Here is a 25319-nt window from a genome sequence, read left to right on the forward strand (position 1 = left end):
CCATACTAGCTGAGCTCTGCACGGTGGCCCAGAGGAGATTCAGGAGGACTAGTCACAGCCAGCTCACGCCCATCGTGCGCGTACAGGATTATTTCCAGTCCCTCCTCCTGAGATGTCTTCAGGTCTTTACATGAATGAGTCCGTTGAATCTACACAACAGCCTCACATGCAGACACTATTGCAACTAAGAAAACTAAGACCCAGACATACTGTATATACTCGAGTATAAGCCGAGTTTTTTAAAGTACTTTTTAATTAGAAAAAATTTTTAAAATCATTTTCATGGGGACTCATACAACTCTTATCATAATCCATACATACATCCATTGTACATTTGTTGCCGTCATCATTCTCAAAACATTTGCTTTCTACTTGAGTCCTTGGTAGCAGCTCTTCAGTTTTCCCCCTCCTGCTCCCTCTCCCTCGTGAATCCTTAATAATTTATAAATTATTATTTTGTTATGTCTTGCCCTGTCCAACATCTCCCTTCACCCACTTTACTGTTGTCCATCCCCCCGGGAAGGAGGTTATATGTAGATCCTTGTAATCGATCCTGCCTTTCTACCCCACATTCCCTCCACCTTCCTGGTATCGTCACTCACGACCTCTGGTCCTGATTAGTTCACCTGTCCTGGATTCCCTGTGTTTCCTGTTCCTATCTGTACCAGTGTCTACCCTCTGGTCTAGCCGGATTTGTAAGGTAGAATAGGGATCATGATAGTGGGTGGGGGGAGAAATCATGCAAGAAATAGAGGAAAGTTTTATATTTCATCATTGCTACACTGTACCCTGATTGGCTCGTCTCCTCCCCAAGACCATTCAGTAAGGGGATGTCCAATTGCCTATAGATAAGCTTTGGGTCCCCACTCCATACTCCCCCCTCATTCACAATGATATAATTTTTTGTTCTTTGATGCCTGATACCTGATCCTTCGAAAACCTCATAATCACACAGGCTAGTGTACTTCTTCCATGTGGGCTTTGTTGCTTCTGAGCTAAATGGCTGCTTGTTTATCTTCAAGCCTGAAGACCCCAGATGCTCTTTCTTTTGATAGCCAGGCTCCATTAGCTTTCTTCATCACATTTTCTTGTGCACCTGCTTTGTCTTCAGTGATCAAGTCGGGAAGGTGAGCATCATGGAATGCCAGTTTATTAGAACAAAGTGTTCTTGCATTGAGGGAGTGCTTGAGTGGAGCCCCAATGTCCACCTGCAACCTTAATACTAAAGCTGTAAGTATATGCACACAGATCTACTTCCTCATCATCATATAGAAATATATTTACATATGTACATGCCTGTATTTCGACCTCTATAAATGCCCTTTGTCTCCTAGTTCCTTTCTCTGTTTCCTTTTACTTTCATTTTGTCCCACTATCATGTTCAGCCTTCACTTGGGTTTCAGTCATTCCTCTAGGTTACATTGCCCTTGATCAAGCCCTATCAGGCCTCTTATACCCTCCTCATCACTAATTTTGGATCACTTGTTCCTTTGTCCCTGGGTTTGTTAACACCACTTCCTTTACCCCACTTCCCCCTCTCCCATGTCTCCCTGAAACCATCTTTGTTTTCTCATCCAGATTGTTTATCCAGTCTATCTTATCTAAATAGATCTACAGAGATAATTATATGCATAAAACCAAGGCAGAGCAAAACAAAGCAACAAAAAAAATGAAAAAAAATAGAAAATCCTGTAAATAGTCCAAGGTCTGTTTGTTGACCTTTAGGGGTGTTTTCTGGTCGAGTCTGATAGGGTGCCATGCCCTGACCCCAAAGTGTGTTTTTGGTACTCCCTCAGGACTTCCTTACTCTGCTCCCCTTATTGTTCTGTAGCACACTCCCATCGCTTTGCCTCGGTGTGTGGGGTCAGAGCGGGCACAATTCCCACACTGTGTCTCCAGTTCTGTTCCCTGCAGGGCCATGGATCAGTGAAGGGTGTTGTGTCTCACAGTGGGTTTGACCATATGGTCTTCTCTGGATTGGCTGCTCTGAGAGGCAATATCGTCCTCCAGGCTTGGTGGGCCAGGCTGTGCTCCACTCTCTCTTCCTCCCCCTTCATTTGCTCCTGTGTGCTCTGATCAGACATGTCCCTCTCCCTGAGCTGTAGCTTCAGTGCTGTCCTCTGAAGTAAATTCTTCTGGGGGGAGGGGAAGCTGCCCATGTATCTGGCACCAGTAAAGAGACCTCTTTACTGGTCCCCTGCTTCGTGCTGGTATGTCAGCACATTTTTTATGCTGTAAAAGCCCCTCCAGATTTTTTGTGGTAGAACTAGGTGCCCTGGCTTATACTCGAGGATATACGGTAGTTAAATTTCGTAATCAGCGTGACAGAGATGGTAAGGACTAGAGCTTGTCGGAGCTCTTAACAGTCCAGAGTTCGTGTACACCCAGTGGCCTTGAGAGGGTTCTGGGATGGTCTTCCCCGGGGCTTGCTTCTCAACGCTGAAAGAATTCACACTTTGCTAAATCCAAGTAACTGTTATGAGGGAAAAGGAAGTTTCGAGTCATGCAGCCTCAGTACAAGCCATCAAGGCTGCGTGGCAGGGGCCATGGGAAAGTTCACAACTGAAAATGGCCACTATGGGGGAGCCCATGAACCACGTGGCACGCGCAGAATTGTAAGAGGAGTCCGAAGCCAAAAAAAAGAAGAGAGAATGGAAGTCCTGAGAGGGCAAGTGTGCCTGGGCTGCATGCAAGCTAGAGACCCCCCTCTGCCCTCCTCCGCCCACTTGTGGGGCGAGGGGCTTGGTTGAGGGTAGTGGTTTATCTTAGTGCAGTGGTTCTCAATGTTCCTAATGCCAAGACCCTTTCATATATACAGGTCCTCATGTTGTGGTGACTCCCCAACCATAACATTATTTTCGCTGCTACTTCATAACTGTTATTTTGTTACTGTTATGAATCAGGTGAAAGGGTCGTTTGACCCCCAAAGGGGTCACTATCCACAGGTTGAGAACCACTGTCTTAGTGGCTGATTTTACGCACATTTGTGACCCAGTGTTGCTGGTGCCTTGGTGTGCATGCCTTGGTTGACCTTCACCTGTGCCTGCGTGACCTTGGCCTGTGCCTACCCAGCTTTGGATTGTCCCCATGGGTGTGTAGTGTGTGCCAGACTTCTTTCATGACTCTCTTATTTTGGCTTGGCCAGCTAATGTTCATTTAGCAGAGGCATTAGGTAGCGATAACCCCCTTTAGCCCTAATCTTCCGACCTCCAGCTTAAATGTACGCCTCTCAAAACTCAGTTCTGTCACATTTTAAAATACTGAATGTAGGCTTTGTGGTAAAAGAAATAAAACCTAATATTGAGAGCCAATTACATCATTTAGGTTATCAATTTGATTCATTTGAGAGGGATAGAGCTGTTAATTTGGATTAAAAACCAAACCAAAGCTATTTTATAATTATTCATACACACTTGTCTCCTTACTTATCAACATGGTTGGCTTCCAAAGACCAGTTCATTGTGCTAAAATTGATATTATCTGAAAATAGAAGCTGACCATGTCAGACACAAAACGATGTAAATGGAGAACAGCATCCTTAATTGACTGCCAAACTACTGAGGCTCAGGGTCTGGCCAGCTCGATGCAAACTTTACCCTTTCTGAATATGAAACATTGGAAATGAGATCGCTGTAAGTGAGGAATAAGAGTAATTTTATGTGTCCAGTTTCATAGAATGTTTACTGCTTACCGGCAGATCAACAGAACACTGCTTTCACAACCTATTCTGCTAGTCTCTTTTGTTAGAGTGGGAAAGCTCCTATTATGTATGCAGGCGACATTGGTGATCCCTTTGAACTGATGAACTTTGGCCCTAGGGCACATGCATTCTGCATGTGTGTTTAAAATGCACGCACCACCTTTGGGGAATGCATGAGGAATTACAGAAATAAGAAGTGGAAATGGGGAAGCCGTGGATTGATGGAAGGCAAGTGAATATGCCAGTTTGGATCGAAATAAATTATCATTTAGGAATCACCTTTAGAGGTAGCTCCATGCAAATATTGGCATGTTCACTTGGCATGTTGAAAAGATCCTTGGAAAAGGTGCTGTCGGCTACAATGTAAGGATCTTTTTCATACCGAAATTTATGAAGTCTGCCCAAATGCTAGAGACTTCTGTTAGTATTTAGACATTTGAATGAACATTTAATATACTTTTATTTTAATAATAAAATTCCATCATTGTTTGTTTTCTAAAAATTTTTGTGATGTTATATTTTTTATTAAAATTTAACCAAAAACACCACCACCACCCCCAAAACCTTTTGTTGCCATCAAATTGACTCCAACTCATAGCAATCCTGTAGGACAGAATTGAACCAATGATACATAGTGTTTCCAAGACTGCAAATTTTAAGGATGCTGACTGCCACATCTTTTCCCGATGGACCAGCTGGTGAATTAGAACCACCAACCTTCTGATTAACAGCTGAGCATGTAACATCTGTGCCCCCAGGGCTCCTGAATGAAATACTAGAAGTTTACAATTAATTTATTCTTTCACTATATATTTACTGGGGTCCTTATATGTGGTAGCTACTGTGCTAGAGTTGGAGCTGTGAGAAAAAAAATAGATTACTAGAAAATGTTATAAAATTTAGATTTTATGCTTGTGTTAGGCTAGGTTCTCTAGTGAAGCAAAGCCAGTGAGGCTTAGGTGCGTATGTATGTTGAGAGATATTTTTATTTTAAAATGCCTTTCGCAGCTGTAGTAATGAGTACATCCAGTCCAGGTCAAGTGTGTAGACCAGATGGTGAGCTGGAGGCCTCTCCCAGTCCATGTAGGTACAGGGGCCGACAAACCAGGAAGCGAGAAGATAAAATAGGAAGACAGATGATAGTGAATGCAAAGCTGAATGAATCTAAGGTCGACAGTCTGTTGAAGGCTACTGGGATTGGAAGGTGAAGTGACAGGAGGTTGATGAACCAGATGCGGGGTCTAGAGCCAGCAGAATAAGTGAGGTGGGATCTGCACAGTCTGTCTATACTAAGAGTAGGTCACACCTCAAATGACCCCTACCTCAAATGTCTGAAAACTGTGATCCGATGAACTGCTTGACTGCTTCACAGAAGATCCCATCACAGAGTTGACCACATTTTGTTAGATCATATGGAGGAGAATCCTGGCCCATGCAAGTTGACATAGAGCTTGACTATCACAGTCTACCCCTTATCAACTTGGCATGTGCACACATCTTCTTAACTCATACAGTCTCTAAATAAAAAAGTAATAAAGTTTTATGTGTGCCTAACATGATACAGCTAATATACATACAACCAAAAAATATCCTCCAAAACTCTCATTGCCACCAAGTTGATGCCAACTCATATCAATCCTATAAGAGGACAGGGTGGAACTGCTTCTTAAGTTTCTCAGACTGTAATTGTTTACAGGAATAGAAAGCCCCATCTTTCTCCCTTGGAGCAGCTGGTGGTTTCAAACTGTTGACCTTTCAGATCACAGCCCAGTGAGTGCATAACCACTCCATCACCAGGGCTGCTGAAACCATCGAACTTCATTTATGTTTTATGTTTTATAAGTGAACAAAACAGGTGATGCATACATACAAAGAGGAAGCCTAACAAATGCAGTCCTCGTTTCTGCAGTTGTCGTGCGGCTGGAGCTGGTGTTTACCTTCCATTCATTCCGTGTTCCCTTTGCCCTCAGCACGGACCTAGGCTGGTCACGGCGCTTTGCACGGTGGGGGACCCAAACCTTCATTCTGGAGAATGTGGGCCATTGATTGTCATGTCAGAATTGAATTGCTATAGTTCACGATTGACTTTAGTCACAGGAATGGGTATACTAAGACCACCTTAGGAACCTCCTGAGTTCCAGACATAATCTTCTTTACCTCCGTTGTTGCTAGGAACCATACCTACCCTATATTCACAACAGAACGAAACAGTGCACGGTCCTGCACCGTCCTCACAATTGGTACTATGCCTGAGCCCATTGCTATAGCTACAGTGTCTATCTCATTGCGGGCCTTCCTCTTTTGCACTATCCTTCTACTTTACCAAGCGTGTAGTTCTTCTCCAGGGGCTGGTCTCTCCAGACATTGTGTCCAAAGTATGTAAGACAAAGTCTTGCCATCCCTTCCACTAAGGGCAACTCTGGCCTTACTTCTTCCAGGACAGATCCGTTTGTCCTTTGAACAGTCCATGGCACTTTCAATAGTCTTCTTCACCACCACATTTCAAAGGCAACAGTTCTTCTGTCTTCCTTATTCAGTGTCCAATTGCACATGCATAGGAGGCAATGGAGAATGCCAGGGCTTGGGTCAGGCACAACTTAGTCCTTGGAGAGGACTAAGCAATTGATGGTCTGTTCCACAATCAGCTCCTCATCTGGTTTAACTGCTGATATGTCTTTCCACACATAGTCAATTTGATTTCTCTGTGTTCCATCTGGGAAAGTCCATGTGCATGTCGCCTTTTTTGTCACTGTTGAAAAGTGACAACGCTGGCATGTGAAATACCAGTGATGTAACTTCCAGTGTCAGAGCAATGCGCAAGTCACCACGGTATGACAGACTGACCGACAAGTGGCAGGACATAAACCTAGTTATCACAAAATGTCCTTCATAATCCACAAAAGGTCCCTCATACTCGTCTTGATGATCTGCTTTGGGCAGGTCAGAGCCGTTCGAGTCCGCAGCCATCATGCATTGGAATCGGCTTGGCAGCAACTCGCATCAACAATGACTGCAGGAACGCAGACATCAGGTGCATGTCTTCAAGCCCTCTCCCCACCGTGCTGCTTTTCTAGGGCTCTTAACAGTCAGGAGGGTGTAGAAACTAGTACATTAACATCATGTGTTTTGAGCCCCTCTGATTCAACATAGATCAGCATTTGCTGTTGGTAAATGTCTTGAGCCGTGGTTTGGAGAAGGCCTTCAGGTAGGATCCTTCTTGGCTAGCAGAGTGCCACAAAGGGCAGGCGTGGCAAGGGCATCGGGTCTGGGTCTCTCGGCAGCCACTCCTGTTAGAAGCCATATGTACTGAGCACAGGCTTCGAGGCCCTGAAACATCAGTGACAGTCTAAAAATAATCTGCGTCTCTTGAACTCCTTGTAGGATGAAGACGTTGGGAATTTAAAAACTTGAAAACCATTAAATGGGAATCATTCACAAGGCAACGTCCAAAGTGGCAGGTTTGATGTCGGTGATAGGCTCTGGGGTGTGATGGAATGCTTTTAAAGGTTCCGAGGGTGTCTGAATTTGGACAACAAATGAAAACTAAATCTCCCCACTGCAGTGAACCATTTTGAGACCCTGTGACTAATTGCAGAAAGACTCTTCGAGCCACTGACAACATGGCAAATTTGGAAAAATGATCTCTTTAGAGGGAGCCCTGTTGGGAGCTGACTTGATGGGAAGAAGGAAATAGGATCCAGGAACATGGCACTCGGCTCATAGGCTTTTTCACTTCCATTATGTCTGCAACATTCGCAGCCTCAGTTTTCCCAGTTTTCAAATCCCACTTCCCTCATGGGGCTGCGATTCTGATTAAACACTGGAGCTCATGAATTAATAGCTGTGGCTAGAGATAGGTGATGGGATAGAGTCGTCCCCCCCCACACACACACACAATGCGTGCATACACACACGCACACGCATGCTTTCCCCCTTGATTTTCATCTTTTACTTCCCTGTTTGTCTCATATCCTTTATGACTTTGTTGGGCATCTGCAGGAAATCACATAATTTCTATTTAGGAGTTATCTTCTATCCTCTGCTAAATTATCCACCCTCTGTTAATTTGTAATATTAACAATCTTCCCCACAGTAATTCCTTGTAAATCCACCCACCGAAACATTGAACTTGGGGTGATGAGGAAGTACCAGTAACTGATGAACCTTAACCAGTAAATATTTGTGCTCTATGCAGCTGCCACTAGTAATTAAGAGAAAGGAGCTGTAAGTAGGATGGGCCTCTCTTGCTTGCAGCGCTGAGGGAGGTCACCCATCCTTGGTGCCCTTACAAAGATGCCTAGCTTTGAAGGAGGGTTTTGTTCAATGTCTGTGCCACATCGCCACCTTGTGGCTGCAGCTTTTTCTTTGCATGCTGAAGCGCTCGTGTTAATACTAACTCTACACCATGCAATTAGTCAGATTTCTTCTAATATTTATACTTGACCTTACTTGCGGAGGATTTGAGTCATTTTATAAGGTTATATAGAAAATAATGAGGATTTCAGAGAATTCCCTTGCTCTTTTCAGAGAATTCCCTGAGCTCTTTTGTGCTAAGGTATTTAAGGATGAAGATATATAACATCTGCAAATAACTTTCACTCGTGTGTGTGCGTGCGTGCGTGCGTGTGTGCGTGCGTGTGAGAGAGAGAGAGAGAGAGAGAGAGAGAGAGAGAGAAGTGGGGAGAGCAGAGAGACAGCAAAAGCATTGTAGCAAAAGATAAGTCAATTGGTAAAAGGAATCTGCGTATTTATTTGACTGTTCTATTGTGGGACTTTCCTGGAGCCCTGGTGATGTGTAGTGAGTTTCGCATTGGGCTACTGACCACAAGGTCAGCAGTTCAAAACCACTGGCTCCCTCCAAGGGAGAAATAGGAGGTTTACTCCTCCTGTGAAGAGTTACCATCTTGGAAACCCACAGGGAGAGACAGTTCTGTAACCTAAAGGGTTGCTATGAGTTGGAATCAACTCACTGACAGTGAGTTTGTTGTTCCTTCTAAAATTTATATATATATCCCGATTGGACTGCTGATTTGATTCCTCATTTTCTGGTAGCTGATGTGTAACTGCCCAGATATCCCTTGTTACAATGTATTGTCCATAGATTGAAGGACAAGCTCTCTAAGACTAGAAAGAGATTGCTCTGGAGATGCTCCACAGTAGGACACTGATGTAATCAACAGGAGGCCATCAGGTAATTTGACAATAAGTACGACTCCTTGTTCGAAGAAGCGGTTTCTTTAAGTAGCACAACCTGGGATCCCTTGTTCCTGCTTATCTGGCGTGATCCAGGATGGAGGGACTGCTAGTTCTTCCAGGACCTCGCCCGGAATGAAGAGAATAATACTGCTACGGAATCACAGAAAGCTTTATTCCATACAAAAGTGCTGAAGCTGTGACATCTCAACGTATCTTCCAGCTGCTACAGACATCGGAAGGTGGCCATGTTCCCATCCAGCTAACTTTTCCCCAAGTAATTTGGGGGTCTTCAATTTACATCATGCCAGAACGTCAGTGTTGGCATTCTTGAGCAACTCAGATCCTGTTCCTTGTCAATGCTTTGTGAGTCTGGGGAGTGAAAAGAAGCCTGGCAGGTCAAGATAAGGATTAGGGTGGATGGAGTTAAGGTGTCTGAGGGAATTCTAATAGGGCAGTCCTTGCTACCCTTGAAGATAGAGAAAAACAACCACACTATTGTGATAGAGAAAAACAACCACAATAAAATATTGTGATTATTGTGATAGAGAAAAACACTACTGTGATAGAGAAAAACAACCACAATAAAATAAAATCCTTTTCATTGGCACAACGTACGTATCTTTCTTCTCACCAGTGCAGTTTTCCAATTTTTCAAATGTCTTCCTCATAAAACCTCATGGCTTTCCTTTGAGAAAATCTATTGAGTATGCCTTTGCAACCGCACACAAAATATGACCCTCGGACTAGACTTCTCTGCTTTGGATTTAACTGGCTCCGCAGATCCAGTTAAATTTTATTTATGTTTTATTTGGACCTTACTCACTGGATAAATTTGTTCTTGGTTCTGATTCATTCCATAAAACCATCTTCAATACAGCCAATTTTCCTTACGAGACTGATGGAAGATCAGCCCTTGGGCTAGCTAATCTCTAGGCAGTGATTTTTTTTTTTTGGTAAGGCACCCTTATGAGACTAAGACAGGTGTGTCTCCAAGACAGCTTGTCTTCAGCCAGCCACTGATCTCAGAGCTGTGTTGATACGTTGGGAATAAACCTGCGCACGTCTGAACTGGTGCTCAAGTGGCAATATGGATGGACCGTTGCTCAGATAATAGATGCTACCTGGCAACGGATTTGGGATGGTCCTTCTTGACAAGGGCTTGAATGACAGCTGGATGGCTTTAGCAATGCCTACAGTTGAGCTTAGTGGGTGATTGACATCCTCAGGAAGCTAAGCCTGGGATGCCAGCTCTAGTCACCGGGGGAAGCTATCAAGAGGTAGGGTCAAATGTCATTTGGGGCCACTGGTTTTGAATATGTCCCAGTATGTAAACAGATAGATCAATAGTCTAACATTCTACATTTCTTCTTTTATAGTCACATTCTTTAAGAAGATGTATATATATATATATATATATATATATATAGCTTAAGCTAAGTGAGTTCTTCTCTACCACAAAAGCAACACAAAGAAAAAACTCAATTCATCTTCCTTAAAAGATGTCTGCCTTTGGGCAGTGTTATCCAAGTCTTTTAACATGACTACAAAGTGGGCCATCCTTCCTGGCATTTGGACTTTTCTGGAATGTTTGAAGATGTCTCTGGTTCCTTTGGGTCCGGAATATGTCTCCGGGGAAACGTGCAGTGGATGCGTGTGTACATTTTGCCCTGAACAACTCTGCAGCCGTGAGAGCTGCCGGCAGTCTTGGTTTGGGGGCGAGCGTTTGAGAAAAACTGGCCCTATTCTAGTGGCAAAGGGCTTCTTCTGAAGGAAGGGCAGATCTCGAAATAAGTGTTGAGACGCCAGGGATTCTCTTTGTAGAATTCTGTCTCTTCAAGTGGCATTGGTCTCTCTGATGCTTGCGACAGGCTTTTTTAAAAGCCGTGCTGTGATGTAGCAATGTATTGATCCCCAGGAAGGTCTGTGGAGCTTAGAAATTTCCCACCCTGACGCACACATGTGTGAGCGCAGAAGGCTGGCGGGTTTTCCTTTGTGGACAACTGAAGAAGATGTAACCACTTGCTTCTCTGTGGAGTCGGGTCTTTACAATTGGGGGATTGTGGCCCTAGAAAGATTCATGTGTTGTTCTTGGGCTACATGCACATCCATGTATAAACTGAATAGAAATATTCATCAAACACGACTGGCCCTTCACTGGGCACTGAAAATGGTTACCGTGTTGTGTTCAAGATTCCTGGACGCCATCTCCTATGGGGTGATTTCAGGACTCACGGACGGGTGACTACCGGCTGCTTGACACACTGGCTGTTGAGATTTTGCCACAAGCCAGATGGAAGACACACGTGGCAATCCGAGACCCACTGCCCACTCTTCTACCCTAAAGACAGGGCTATAGAGAAGGGAGAGCCAAGAAGGGAGAGTGACTGACTGGGGTTGGTTGGTTCATTCGTTCTGGGTCGTGTTGAGGAAGAGACCTTAACAAGTGATGTCCCTCTCCTTCTCTCTGCAGCTTGATCACATTTTATCCCCTCCACCCATGCCCTTTCGGAAATGCAGCAACCCGGAGGTGGCTTCGGGCCTCAGCAAGTCACTGAAGTTTAAAAGACCGCTCACTGAGGATGGACGACAGCTGCGGCGAGGGAGCCTGGGAGGAGCACTCACTGGTGAGTCCAGAAAGGCTTTCTGCCAGGGAAGGAGTCTGGAACTTTCAGAGGCTTAGAGATGGCTGGGACTTGGAGGGTTTAGGGGGCCCATTTGCAGGCTGGGCGAGTGGTGGGAGTCACCGCGTCACTGCTGCCAACTCCGAATGACCCCACGGTGTGCCCAGGAGAACTGCCCACGAAGTTGCCAGGGCTATCTATATGCTTTTGGAGCAAGATCACCACGTCTGTCTTCCCAGGAGCTTTGGGGTAGGTTTGAATTGCCAGGCTTTCCACCACACTTGGGACCTTAACAATTTGTAGTCCCAGGGCCTCCACCTGCAGAAGGGTTGGCTCAGTCTCTTGCTCAAGGCAGGGAGGGCTCCTTGGTTTGTTTTGGTTTGTTTGGGGGAGGGGCGATCTTTACTCACTCCCATGCAGTTGACACACAGTCACATACATTTTAAACATGGCCATTGATGGGTTCTGGTACCGTCACCTGCCAGGGCCCCCACTGAAAAGCACGCTCACTGCGTTGGGCTTGTATAGCCTCAGAGAGAACCTGTAGGGCCGAGTAGAACGGCCTGTGTGACTGTCTAAAACTGGAACTCTTTATCAGAGTAGAAAGCCGCATCTTGTTCTCGAAGAGTGGCTCTTGGCCTCGAACTGCTGACCTTAAGGTTCGCAGCCCAATGCACATAACTCACTATGCCAGTACAGACACTGCTTGTTTTTCTAATAAGAGAGGTAAAGATTATTTAGTGTATCACTTATAAGTGGGAAAATTAATATTTAAAAGTTAAAATCTCACCCCGTTGCTTTCTAATTTTACTTAGGAAATGTACTTGCTCTGATAAAACTGTTTTTTGACTGGGGGGTGGGCTGGGGGACAGTGCTGGTTCTCACCATTTCTGTAAAAGTGATTTAAAATGTTAAAGCATTAAATTCCCAAACTTACTTGGTTTACTGCGCCCTATTCAGAAAGAAAAAAAGTACTCAACACCCCCTGGCAATGAGCACTTTTATACTATGGCCCATAATCCAAGATCAAGTGTAGGTCCCTGCTTTTGCAGAGACCCCTTCCCCTCACCCCGCCCCCCACTGGAGCCCAGGATCACCCACTTGGGAGCATGCTGCAATGTGAACCTCTGGTTCTTGCTGCAAGCAAGTGACTTGAAACGTGACATTTAGCCATTGGCAAAAAGAAAAAATAATTGATACCCATTTCTTTATCTTAACAGCTCCAGCAATTTGATCCTTGTGCAATTAGCTTGCTGAACAATTATTTGAAGTGATTAAAATCCTCAGTCAGATAATTTTTTAATGGTTTAATAGTTTGTAGAAGATCTTTACACATCTCGTGAATTAACAGCCTGTTTTTAAAAATAGTTTCTTGAATTTTTCATTGGAGAATGAAGAAAACATTCTAAATTGGTCCTTTGAATAATGTTGCTGAGGATTAAATGAAATAATGTATGTAAAATAACTTAGCCCCATAATGGGTGGCTGCTGGCATTATAAATTCATTGCCGTTGAGTCAATTCAGCCCTGGTGGTGTCTTGGGTTACACATTGGGCTGCAAATGTAAAGGTCAGTAGTTCTAAACACCAGGTGCCCCATTGGGAAAAAGATGAGGCTTCTACTCCTGTCATAAGTTACAGTCTTGGAAGCCCACAGGGGCAGTTCTAATCTGTCTAATAGGGTTGATAAGAGTGAGAATGAACTTGATGGCAGTGAGTTTAGACATTTTATCCACCGTGATTATAGGATTCCTGGTGGTGCTGGCTGGGAACTCACAGTTCAAACCCATCAGCTGCTCTGAGGGAGAAAGATGAGGCTGTGGGATCCCATAAAAATCTACAAATCCCTGGAAACCCTGAGACGGACACGATGAGCTGTAATTGACTGAGTAGCAGTGGGTTGGTTTGTTAGGATTGTGCCATAAACTGACTCCATTTTGGGGATTTGGAGTAGGCGGCAGGCTTGGGATTGCCGGATTGAGTTTGGTCCCCTTGCCTGTGGAGGTCCTTCTGTGCATTAGGCACCAGTGGGCAGCTATACCCTCCAAATACCCATGACCACAGTGCTCTCACTTTGGGGAAGGCCTGCTGTTGTCATTCACTGCCATTAAGTTGGCTTCCCACTTAAGACAGCCCCAGTCACCATGGAACAAACGGCTTCCCAAGTCCTGGACCAGCCGGTTGTCATCCATTGGTTTTCACTGGCTGCTTGGCAGGAGGACAGTGTCTGACCGACCGTTCTTCCTAGCCTGCCACAGTCTGGAAGGAAGCTCCGCAGAAACCTGTTTAGCATCGCAGCCACATGCAGAGCACCACAGACGGATGCTGGTGGCTGCATGTGAAGGGCACCGCCTGGGGATCCAACATGGGGCTCCCGCATGGAAGACCAGCATCCGGCATGGAACCACACCCTGTCTCTAACCCTACCAAGCTGGCTGTGCCCTCAGTGGTCTGTGCCTGGTAGACGTCCGTTACTGAAAAGAGCAGCCGTCTTGCCACTGCCTGTACGTTAGCCTGAGGGTCTGTTCGTCTGCTCTCCATGAGACTGAGAATCTCTGAAGACCTACTTTATCATTTGGAAATGTTGCCACCCACTCATCTTGAACTATTTTCACTAACCTCCAGGTTCCGGGGCGGGGTATGTATCATCTCACCATGTAGGGCATGTTAAGAGCAGTCAACCGTCAGCGCATACTGTGGTGGGCACTCTTTATAGGGAATTGTGTTCTTTGACATACTTAATCCTGTGTGCCTGGCTAGGAGGCATTCTCATCCCCATTTGACAGATGAGGACCCCGAGACCCAGGCGGGGTGAGGAATGTGCTCCAAATGGGAGTGGTAGGAAGTGGTCGAGTCACGTATTAAACGCAAGCAGTGTGGCAGCAGAAGCCATCCGTGTGACTCCCAGGCTGGCCCTTGCCCTCACCCCCAAGCAGAAGTCAGAGAAGCTCCACGTCCCACAAGGATTAATGGGGGTGAATTCGAGGTGGGGGGAATAATCTTTGCTCAGTTGAAATTTCTAGAGCTGACTCAATCTGTGAGGTTGTTAGTCCCTTAATTACCAGAGTAAATTAGAACGTGGCAATTAATGCATATTTAAAACCTTAACATCTATACATTGGTTAACCCGGCATTTCTATTTCTCAAAATTCATCACAAGAAACTAATCATGAATATGTACAGAGAATTAGCTCTAGTTATATTTAGAGCAGCACATTTATAAGAGTTAAAATTGCCTATCATCTAAATATCTGGCAGAAGAATATTTATTCAACATATCACAGTATACACATAAAAAGAAAAAAATGACAGAAACATTAAACATCATGTTATGAAATCATATGTTTTAATGGAAAGGAGCTCACAGTGTACTCTTAATGTGATGTCCTGATGATGGTAGCCTGTCGATTTTCGTGATGTCCTGATGATGGTAGCCTGTCGATTTTCGTGATGTCCTGATGATGGTAGCCTGTCGATTTTCACAGGACTTAATATGTTCATAGTTGAATAATAGCACATCTAGCTGCCAAGGGCTTTTGTCAGACGGGGATGAAGGCTGACTGGAGTTACATGAATGGGATACGAGGGAAGCCTTGCACTTTTGATACACCCTGCAATTCAATCTTTAAGATATTTTTTACCTCGTGTCTTCTGTGACATTTGGCGGTATAGCTATCAGTGACACTAGTGCTGCATAGTCACAAAGTCTAACCCATGGACCATTATCGGTGTTTCCTGCTCACATGGCTGCAGGTCAGCTGGGGTGTGCAGGCCCCGGTGTGCATGGTGCTGGGCATCCTACCAGTGAGCAGCGTGAGTCCAGGTAAACTCCATGTGTCCGTGCTATGCTTTGGACCAGTTGCTATGGAAGGTTTCATCTCCCAGTAAAAGATAAAAGCTATTTACAGAGGTAAAGCTATAACCATGAATATATGTAGATATATTAATTTGTAATGAAAGTGATAGAGGCCAATCTACATATGTTTATGTGGTAGGTATTACGATAGCAGATGGACTTTGAACCTATACTCAAGGCCTCCCTAGCACAGAACACTTTGTTCTAATAACCTGGCACTCTTTGATACTCACCTTCCTGACACGATTGCTGAAGACAAAATGGGTGCATAAGCAAATGTGGTGAAGAGAGCAGATGGTGCTCGACTAACAAAAGATACAGCATCTGGGGTCTTAAGGGCTTGAAGTTAAACAAACAGCCATTCAACAGGGAAGTAAATAAGCCCACATGGAAAAAGGACACCAGCCTGTGTGATCATGCGTTGTCGATGGGATCAGGTATCAGGTATCAAAAGATCCAAAACAGATAACTATATTGATGTGAACAAGGGGGTTTGGAGCAGAGACCCAAAGCCCATGTGTAGACAATTGGATATGCTCCTACAGAAGGGTTATCAGGAAGTGATGATTCGACCAAGGTAGCACCGTTGAAACACGCATCATTACTCCAGTTCCTGAATGCTTCCATCCCCTCCCACCCCCCCTACCATGACCAAGTTCTACCATAGACTAGACTGGAGAATTCACATTGGTACAGATAAGAGCTCTCAGCACATGGAAGTCAGGACAGATACACCCCTCAGGAATCAGTAGTGGGAGTATCAATATCATGAGCATAGGTGGATGGCTAGGAAGGGGGAAGAAGGGGAAACCATCCCAAGGTTGGATGTAGCCCACTCCCCAGAAGGGAATGAATGACAGAAATGTGAGTGAAGGGAGACAATGGACAGTGTAAGACACAAAATACAACAATATATAATTGATCAAGGATTCACAAGAGTGAAAGGGTCGGGGAGGGAGGGGAAAAAAGAGGAGCGTATTCCAAGGTCTCCAAGGGCTCATGTTTTGGAAATGATGTTGGCAACATACGTACAAATACGCTTGATACAATTGATGTATGGAATGTTATAAGAGGTGCAAGAGCCCGCAATAAATTGATTAAAAAAAAGACAAGCTCATGAGAGGGAAAGTCTGCACAGGCGCAGTCTAAACCTCTGCTAGTGGCAGGCCTGCTGGCTCTCTACTGGTCAAAGCAAGTCACTGGTCAAGCCAAGTGTCCGGTGAGAGGTGCGTTCCATCCCACATGGCACCTGGTCAGGGGTGTCGGTTTATAACACTACTACCGCAGGAGGATGGAGCTAGTGGGATCAACAAGTCAGTCTCTTAGAGTAGCTTCCCCCTCTCTCTTCCTCCCTGGCTCTTTATTTTTATTCTTTTGCACCAAAAGATTTACATTTACCTTTTTTAAAAAACTACAGAAGTAAGTAAAAATTATGTGTTCAGTGTAGACAATTTGGAGGCTATGGAGAACTAGAAAGAAAACAGAGACCCAAAGCCCATCATTCCACCACTCCTAAATGCCTCGTGTTGATATTTTGATATTTTCTTCCCAACACACCCTTGAAATCACAAAAGGTATTGTATTAAATGAGCCCTGGTGGCATAGTGGTTGTGCATGGGGGCTGCAATCTGCAAGGTCAGCGGTTCAAAACCACCAGTTGCTCTGAGGGAGGAAGAGAAGACTTTTTCTCCTCTAGTCAACCGTCACCGTCTTGGAAATCTACAGGGGTCGTTCTACCCTGCCCTACAGGGAGGGTTCCTGTGGGTTGGAATTGAAGCCATGGCCATGTGTTCAGTGGGGTTTGTAGGGTTTACATGGGTACACACTTAACTATAGACAAAGTTGGGCAGTGCCCCCAGCCTGCCAATCTGCTTCTGAAAGGTGCCCCCTGCTTGGAACACCATGAGCAGCAGGTCCACTCCGCAGCCAGGAGGCAGGGTCACCCGATGCAATAATGACAACAATGACAACAGCAGTTAGATAAAAGGAATCCGGTACGTCTATTTTCATTCCTTTTTTTTCTGAGGGGCTGCCAGGAGCTGCCAGACCTGGAGCTTTTAATGCCCCCAATGGAGTGCATTTTTGTTTGTTTTTGTTTGGGATGCTGAGGTGTCTCCAGCCTCTGTGGCCCGAAGCTTGCTAAATGGGCACCTGCAAGCATTGGGTAAACATGGACTGAGCTAGAGAGCCCCCTCGCAGGAAGATGCATGGTTATTCTAATCATGATACAGACCCTTAAATTAGGCCTGGAGATGTGGTCATGTGCCTGACAGCTCACAGCGAGGGGCTGCAGAATGAGCTGAGAACCTCCAGTCCTGAATCCTGGCTTCTTGAGATGTAAATGAATGCCCCCAGTCCATGTCCAGCATCCACAGCTGGGATGCGTGCTGCATGCAGCCTGACCTTCAGAAAGGGAAGGCTGCTTTTCCTCAGGAAGAGGGTTGTGCACTTTAAAGGGTGTATGGACTGTAGTGTAAAAAAAAAAAGAAAGAAAGGTGGGGTCCATGTAACTGTAAGTGGGTGAAATAATGGGAAGGACGCTTGTAGACAATATAAACGAGGATCTTGGGAACTCAGAATCCTGCGAGTCTGATGTATATTGAAGCCAGTGAGAGGACGTCCTCTTTTGGACTGGAGACCAATTGGAATAACGTCTGGCGATGGCATTTCTGAGTGAGTTTTACGGAACGGAAAAACAAACAAAACGAGCATGGGAAATATTCTTGCTTTTGAAATTAGCAGGGAGGCCAACATTTGAGTGTGTTTGCGCATGTGCGCTCACATTTGAAATAGAGTCTCCTTCTGAGGACTCCTCAGTTTTGTGGGCCAGTCTAAAGAAATTCAGCGTCAAGCACATTTAAATCAGCCATGGCCATTTGCTACAGGTAGCCCTGGCATTTAGCAACTATCGTACCTCGGCACCATCCTCGCTGCCTTTGTTTCCTCAGTATTGCATCTATCCAAAGAAGGCCTATGTGAAAGCGTTGTTAGGGTAAGACTCGATGCTATGATATTCAAACCCAACAAAATATGAATGACTTCATTCGGCAGTGGTTTATTTTTTCCATGTGGAACAGTCCAAAGCGGGTGTTTGGGTTTAAAGCTCAGCTCTCGCTCATACTGATCCAGGGGCGCGCGTTCCTTATTCCATCTGCTGGCTGTGCTGTGTGTTGGGTCTCCAGGCACTCCGCTTCCAGCTGCAAGAAGTGGAAAGAGAGAGGGGGAGTCTTCCTCCTTAAAGGTCCCAGCCTAGCAAAGACACACTTCATTTGCATTCATACATTGTTTGTGGGTGTTGAGATCCTGTCATGTGGTCACAGCTGAGTGCCAACTTAGTGATGGTGTGGAAAGCACTAGCAAATACAGTCCCAAGCCGGGCTTTTGCTTCCAAGTGACAAGCCCACAAGATGGCAGGGGGAGAAGTGTGGCACTACCTTGGCTGGGGGACACTGGGAGAGAAAGAAGACTTCTGATAGCGGCCTAGGATCTGATGAATGTCCTTCTGAATGAGTCAAGGTTGAAGTGCTCACCAGCCATGCTAACTAGAGAGGTCAGGTACGACGGGTGGGCATGGAATCATAGAAATGGAGAGAGCCGTATTTTGAGAGAGAATGGCCCATGAGTAATAGGAGAAGAGACAAGTGCCATCAGATCCAGTAAGCTGGTCTCTGGTCACCTTCTGAGAGAGCTTGAGGTTGGTCCTGAGATGGAGTAGAGGGGGTGGAGGGCCAGTGGTGATGGAAGGAATCAGAGGCAGCTTGTGCTGATAGCTCTTTGGGGAAAATGGGCCCCAGCTGGAAGAGTTGGAGAGGTCCGGGGAGAGCCAGCAGGCGCATGGCCTGCAGGAGAGTCTGCTTGTCCGGGTTGAGGGTGGTGCCTAGGAGGGAGCTGGTAACCCAAACCATGAAGTGCTTGGGAGGAAGGGAGCAACATATCCCAGCAGGGTCCTTGGAAAGGAGTTGGCCTTTTGTAGAAGGAAGGGAGGGGTGTTCCTTTCGCTGGACCAGAGGAGAGGAGGAGACAGATGCAGAGGCAGATCGTTTAACAGAGATGGCGGCTCTATTTTTCTCAATGGACTATGAAGTACCGGGGGGGATGCGGGGGGAGGGGGTTGGGGAAGGTTTGATGAGCGTCGAGGAGAAAAGAATTCATGAAATAATTTTAGTGAATTGGATTTCTTACAAGTGCCTGCAGCCCATTTAAGGTGTGAGATTCTGAATGGAGAGTGAAACCTTCCTTCCCCTTTGGGGAGAAGTTGCAGTAATGAGGACATGCGTGTAATGGGATCGTTGGTTCTACAGAACAAAGCAAAGAAGCTCTCTCCCTGGTGAGCCAAGAGAGGTCTCTGTGTGAGTGTGTTTTGTGGAGGTGACGGGTAGGGCTGTGCTGTTTAGGAATTAGAGGAAGGTTTGGAGCCTAAGGTGGGCATATTAGGGATAGAGTCAAAGCCAGAGGCTGCATGATCAGTGGATCAGAAGCAGGAAAATGAGTGTGTGGTAGGTTGGGGAGTAGTGAGTGAGCAATGCAGGGTCTGTGTGATTTACCAGCTCCTGAATACTGACTGAAAAATCAATTTAAAAAAAAGATTTATTGACATGTAATTTACTTATCATATAATTCAATAGGTCAATCATTATCACACAATTCAATAGTTCAATCATATTAACGAGTTGCACCATCATCACCACAATCAATTTTGGAACATTTTCTCCTTTCTTGTACTCAGTGTTATTAGCTCCCCATTCCCCCCCACCCTAACTTCTCCTGCCACGCCCCCAAGAAACCATGAATCCAGTTACTGTCTCTATAGATTTACCTTATACCGATAAAAGCCTTCTTATATCGAACATCTTACACAACAAAGGAGAAACTAGGAAAAATAGCAAAGTGAACAGAGAAAAACCTCAATTGAAAAGGGACCAGATAATATTAAAAACTAGACATTTTAAAGGAGACAAAGGGAGATGCAGTGATAAGGTGTTGATCCTCACCTACCTACACCTGCACGGAGCCAGCCTCCATCGCGCTGTGCCTTACAGCAAGGCCGCGCACATCCTTCATCTACGGGCAGAAGGGCTTCGCCGGGGGCTGTATTTCTCTTCACATAGAAAATCCAAAACAAAAAACTGAAACAGCTTTAAAATTTGTCCAGAGGGAGATCTAATGATAAGCTATTACATGTTATCCTACCACACTCTGCCATACTCCATTGTGCAATACTAGCTGTCTGATAACAAGGTTATTCCTGTCCCTGAGCTTATGGTCAGAGGGGATTCACCGGAGGCTTAGTTCATGTGTGGACCCTGCAAATGGGTTTGGGGGCTTACACTGTCATCCAGAGCCTTCTGCGTTCCAGGTAGTTCCTAATTTAAGCTCTGATACCATTCCGTCCTTCAGATTTGAACTTTCTTTATACTGGGATCACATGGGCCGGTGTACTCTCTCCATGTGGACTCCGTTGACACCTCACTTAGATGGCCGCTTGTTTGAAGACAAGCCTTTAAGGCTCTCGACACTATTCTTTCTGTGAGCTGGGCACCATCTAGTTCTTCACCACACCCACATACTCATACTCTTCATGAGGGTGAGCAGCATATCATATGAACGAACTGTTCTTAGGTCTAGGGCTAGAATTGAGTACAAACGCCAATTTTCAAAGCCACGAAAGTGCTGACATCTTTGCCGTTCTTTTCAATGGTGCTGCTCTCTTGGGTTCTTGCCTCTTGGACAGTACAGTAGGAAGCAAACAAAACCTCAGATACTTCATCATAAGGTTTTACCAACGTAACAATCCAGCTTCTGTTTGTTTTACAAGTTCTCAAACAGGAGCCCTAATGGTGCCCTTGGGTAATCATTGGACTCCTAACCAGAAGGTCAGTGGTTCCAGTACAGCAGCAGTCTTTGGGAGAAAAGATGCGGCTATCGCTGCAACCCTAATGGCTTGTAAGGGTCATTATGTGTCAGAATCAATGTGTGGGTTTGGGGGGGTTGAATAAAAGTTTTACACTGAAGGCACCTAATTAGGGTGGGAATTCTTTTAAATTAGTTTAGTGTTCTGTTGTAAAGCTTGTAAAGTAGTGTCATTCATTTAAAAAATGGGTTCTGTCTCCACCTCTTTCTCTGAGTCATCTGATCATGAAGCGGCCATGCCCTTCGCATCTTCTTCCCAGTGAGGGCATGTGATTTTGAGATGCCAGTTAAAACCATCTATTGTACTTCCAGCTCTTTCGCCAGTTTATGCATGGACATTTTGAGTGCTATCGAGATGTCCTAATTAGAAGATGAATATTTTGATGTATTTTAGTGAGTGTCTGCACTTTTTCCTTGTCTCCATAGAAGGCTCTCAGGAGACCAAGCCTTAATAGGACGGGCAGCTGTTAGCTGCCTCCTTTGGCAGATGCTGCCTCCCAGCGGCTTTCCATCGGGGAGCCTTCTGCTGTAGCTCATCTCCCTTGCAGATGGTCCACGAGTGAGTCATTCTTCCTCTTACGGACTCATATGGGGGCGTCCAGGCTGCGTAGGAACTGCCAAGGGGCCACTCTGTCCCGGCCCAAGTTGTAGTACACTCTCTGAACCCCGGATCACTCCTTCAGGCACGTGCACCAGGGAAGCTACCCCAAGATGCAGTGGTGTCAGGTGTGATGAAGAGTTAACCGAGGAGAGAGGCTGGATGTGGATGTGAAGCACTACATGGTTTTCCCTGACCCAGGGAGGGAGATGAGAGACTGAGCGGCTGCCTTTGATGTGGGCACGGGCTCCCTAGAGCAGTAGGAGCCTTGCTGGATCAGCAAATCGAAGTCTTCAGTCCTCTGTTTGACAATTCTGCACCAGTAAGGGCTTGGGGAATTTAAACAGTAGTCCCCACATGTTAATTCGGAGAAGGCTTCTTTGGTAGGAGAACTCGTTTCTTGAAGTGCCATCTGCAGAGCAAAAAGTAACATGGCCTGTACCTAACTTCAGATGAAAAAGTGCAAGGTCTAGGAATGGAAAGCCGGTCGCCTAGCCAGACAGCACCTAAATACCACGGAGCCTCTTTCGCATGAGTTGGCCTGCTTGACATTGGATGTGGGAGGTGGCACGCCAAATCCAGGACCTAAAATTCTTCCCAGGAGACCCTGAGAGAGAGGCTGGAGGCCAGTGAACATCTCCATTGACGTTACTTAAAAAGTGGTCTGTGTCTCATTATATAAGGGGGTGTGTGTATCTCTGTGTTCAGTTCCATTAATTGTAAGTCACTGGACAAGAATAAAAACCAGCAGGATCCAGGCAAAACCAAATTCACAGAGACCCTAGAGAGCAACAAAGAACCGGCCCTGTGGGTATCCTCTTGTCTTTTCCCTTAGTTTACACTGTAGGCCTCCAGTTTTCCTGCCTTGCGCTCTCTCTCTCTCTCTCTCTCTCTCTCTCTCTCTCTCTCACCTTCATTCCCCCACATCATCGTGGCCTGACATGGGGTTTTAGAGACGGCAAACCTTCACTGGAGCACTGGAAGGGCTTCCTCTTCCTGCTGCCGAGCACCTCTCAGTTAGCAGTGTAACACGGAGCCCACCCTGCCCTGCACCCCCCGCTCCCCCTCCTCTGCCATCTCCCCGTCTTTCTTGCCCCCCTGCCTATTTCTTCCCCTTTTGTGTGCTTCTGTAATAGACCTCAGTGCCCACTGAGAGAAAATGAAGGTTTGAATCCACATATAAAAAATTCAAGCCGTTTGTCCTGAAAATTCTCTTTAGAATGGGAACCTGGACAGAGATCTAAAAGAAGTTGCCTGGCCTTTTGATTTCATCTTTGGATTTTGATTTTTTTTTTAGCATTTTATCAAGGAGTTGAATTAAAAAATATTTTTTTCTGTGAAGGGGGCATAATCATATTCCGTTTTGTTTTCTCTCTGATGGTGATTTTTGTAAGAATCTCCCTGAAAACCTGTGTCATTGTGATGGGGCACATGGAGGTCTGGGCCCGACTGGGGCGGCTTCCTTATACTTTGGGCATGGCCCACTGGCAGGGTGGTCCGAGCAGGCAGCCGTCTTTCCAGCCCCACCTGTGTGTAGCCTACATGCGACGCAGTCATTTTCACTCCCCGTGGGTCTTTAATATATCGGAGACAGCCACAACGTAGAATTGATGATATTAAAATGAAGAGCATGAAGCATGAATTGAGTAACAGAGCATCGGTGGATTGCCTGTTGACTCCCTGCTACACTCATGGAGTTGTTGAGGAGGAGGCAGGTGTAATTGGGAGAGGAAGATGTGGGGAATGCCATTTTATGCTTTCCCGAAACCTGGGTGCACAGGTGGACGTGAGAACACTGAATCACCAGGTGCCACTTTTCCCCTGATGTCCTGGCTTCACATATAAGGAGCAAACTGTTCACACGCTGGAATTGGTCTATCTGATCGCATGGGCCCGTCCTCCAGACAACAGCAGCAGGAGGTAGGGACGATGCAGTCCCGGTGGGAGGGGTGGGGGGGTGAGCAGTAGAGGGAGACGAGAACCCCTGAGTTAAACGGAATGGAGTGTAAAGGTGAGATCCGGAAACCTGAGTGGGTGGCGATGGCATGGCGAGGCCTCCAGCCCCACTATTTCGGTGTGTAATGGGGAGAACAAGAACTGAAACTAGAGGCTCCATTCGAGCCTCAAGCCAACTTCTGATGATCCTGCCTTCAGATCCAACCGGGAGTTCAGGTTCCTCATCTGCAAAATGGGTGGACTGAACTGAGCTTGAGCAATAAGTTCTTTTAGCTACAAGTTCAAGGAAGCACTGGGCAGGTCAAAAAATGGTTAATGCCCTCAGCTGCTCCCTGAAAGGTGGAGGTTCAAATCCACCTAGAGTTACTCTGGAAGAGAGGTCCAGAGATATACTTCAAAACAAACAAACTGACCCTAAAAACAACCATTGCAAAGCCTCTGGTGGAAAGTTCTCTCCTAGCATACACTGGCTCACCAGGAGCCAGGGTCAACATGGAGATGGGGGTCATCATTTCTTTCAGAAGAATTAATTGTGCACTAGTCCCATGGAGTTGGAGATTGAAGAGGTCCCAAATGTCCACATTTCCCGAGATGTTATTCCATCCCATTTCCCCCCTTCTCCTCTCTTAGCACGTTCCCTCATGCGCCTGGGTTCTGGAGTTCACTGCAGCATCCAACAGAAACTCAAAAACCTTGAAGGAAGTGTCTCACATGGTGGTGCGTGCAGTTCAGTCCCATATCTGAAGGTCAGGCAGAGACAAGGCAAACGCAAGATCCAGAGCCAACAGCCAAAGAAAGGAGTCCCAACTTTAAAGTACGCCTTCCTGCTTTTACCAATGAAGCAAACAAACTCGCTGCTCTCTAATCAGTGGTGACTCACAGCGACCCCTGTGGGTTCCAGAGACTGGAACTGTTGACAGGAGTAGAAAACCCAGCCTTTCTCCCGAGGAGGTGCTGGTGGTTTCGAACTGCTGACCATGAGAAATGTGGCCCAATGTGTAACCACTAAGCCACCGGGACTCCCTACCAAGGTGGTTTTTCTCTTTCAGCTGACCATACTCCAGGGAAAGCAAAGGATTGTGACTTAAGTCACACCCGCTAGTAAAACAAAACAAAACAAAAAAACCCTCTAAACTCATTGCCACTGAGTTGATTCCGATTCACGGCGACACCATAGGACAGGGTAGAACTGTCCCTGTGGGTTTCCGAAACTGTCACTCTTAATGGGAGTAGAAATTCTCGTCTTTCTCCCTCAGAGCAGCTGGTGGTTTTGAACTGCAGACCTGGTGGTCATTAGCCTGAAGAGTGACCATGATGGTACCTGGACTCCTTCCCTCCAGTAAAGTAGGGTCCAAAGATATAGATTCCACTTTCATCCTCTAACAGTTGACCCCCCCTCCCTCCCCCCCCACACACCCTATGGGACTATAATCGTATGCAACAGAAGCGAGAGTTTGCAGCACATCACAGACGGGATGATTGC

At 45.9% G+C, this 25319-nt stretch overlaps 1 protein-coding gene across 4 annotated transcripts in view; it reads left to right on the plus strand.

Annotated features, from left to right (window-relative positions):
• The window catches only part of MAST4 (microtubule associated serine/threonine kinase family member 4), a 740331-nt gene that overhangs the window by 194521 nt on the left and 520491 nt on the right, over nt 1-25319 (plus strand). For all 4 annotated transcript variants that reach the window (XM_075541112.1, XM_075541113.1, XM_075541114.1 and 1 more), the window contains exon 2: nt 11367-11520. In XM_075541112.1, coding sequence (XP_075397227.1) covers nt 11367-11520 — 154 coding nt within the window. The remainder of the gene's footprint in view (nt 1-11366; nt 11521-25319) is intronic.

Source organism: Tenrec ecaudatus, chromosome 2 (genome assembly GCF_050624435.1).
Source record: "Tenrec ecaudatus isolate mTenEca1 chromosome 2, mTenEca1.hap1, whole genome shotgun sequence".
Classification (NCBI taxonomy): domain Eukaryota; kingdom Metazoa; phylum Chordata; class Mammalia; order Afrosoricida; family Tenrecidae; genus Tenrec; species Tenrec ecaudatus.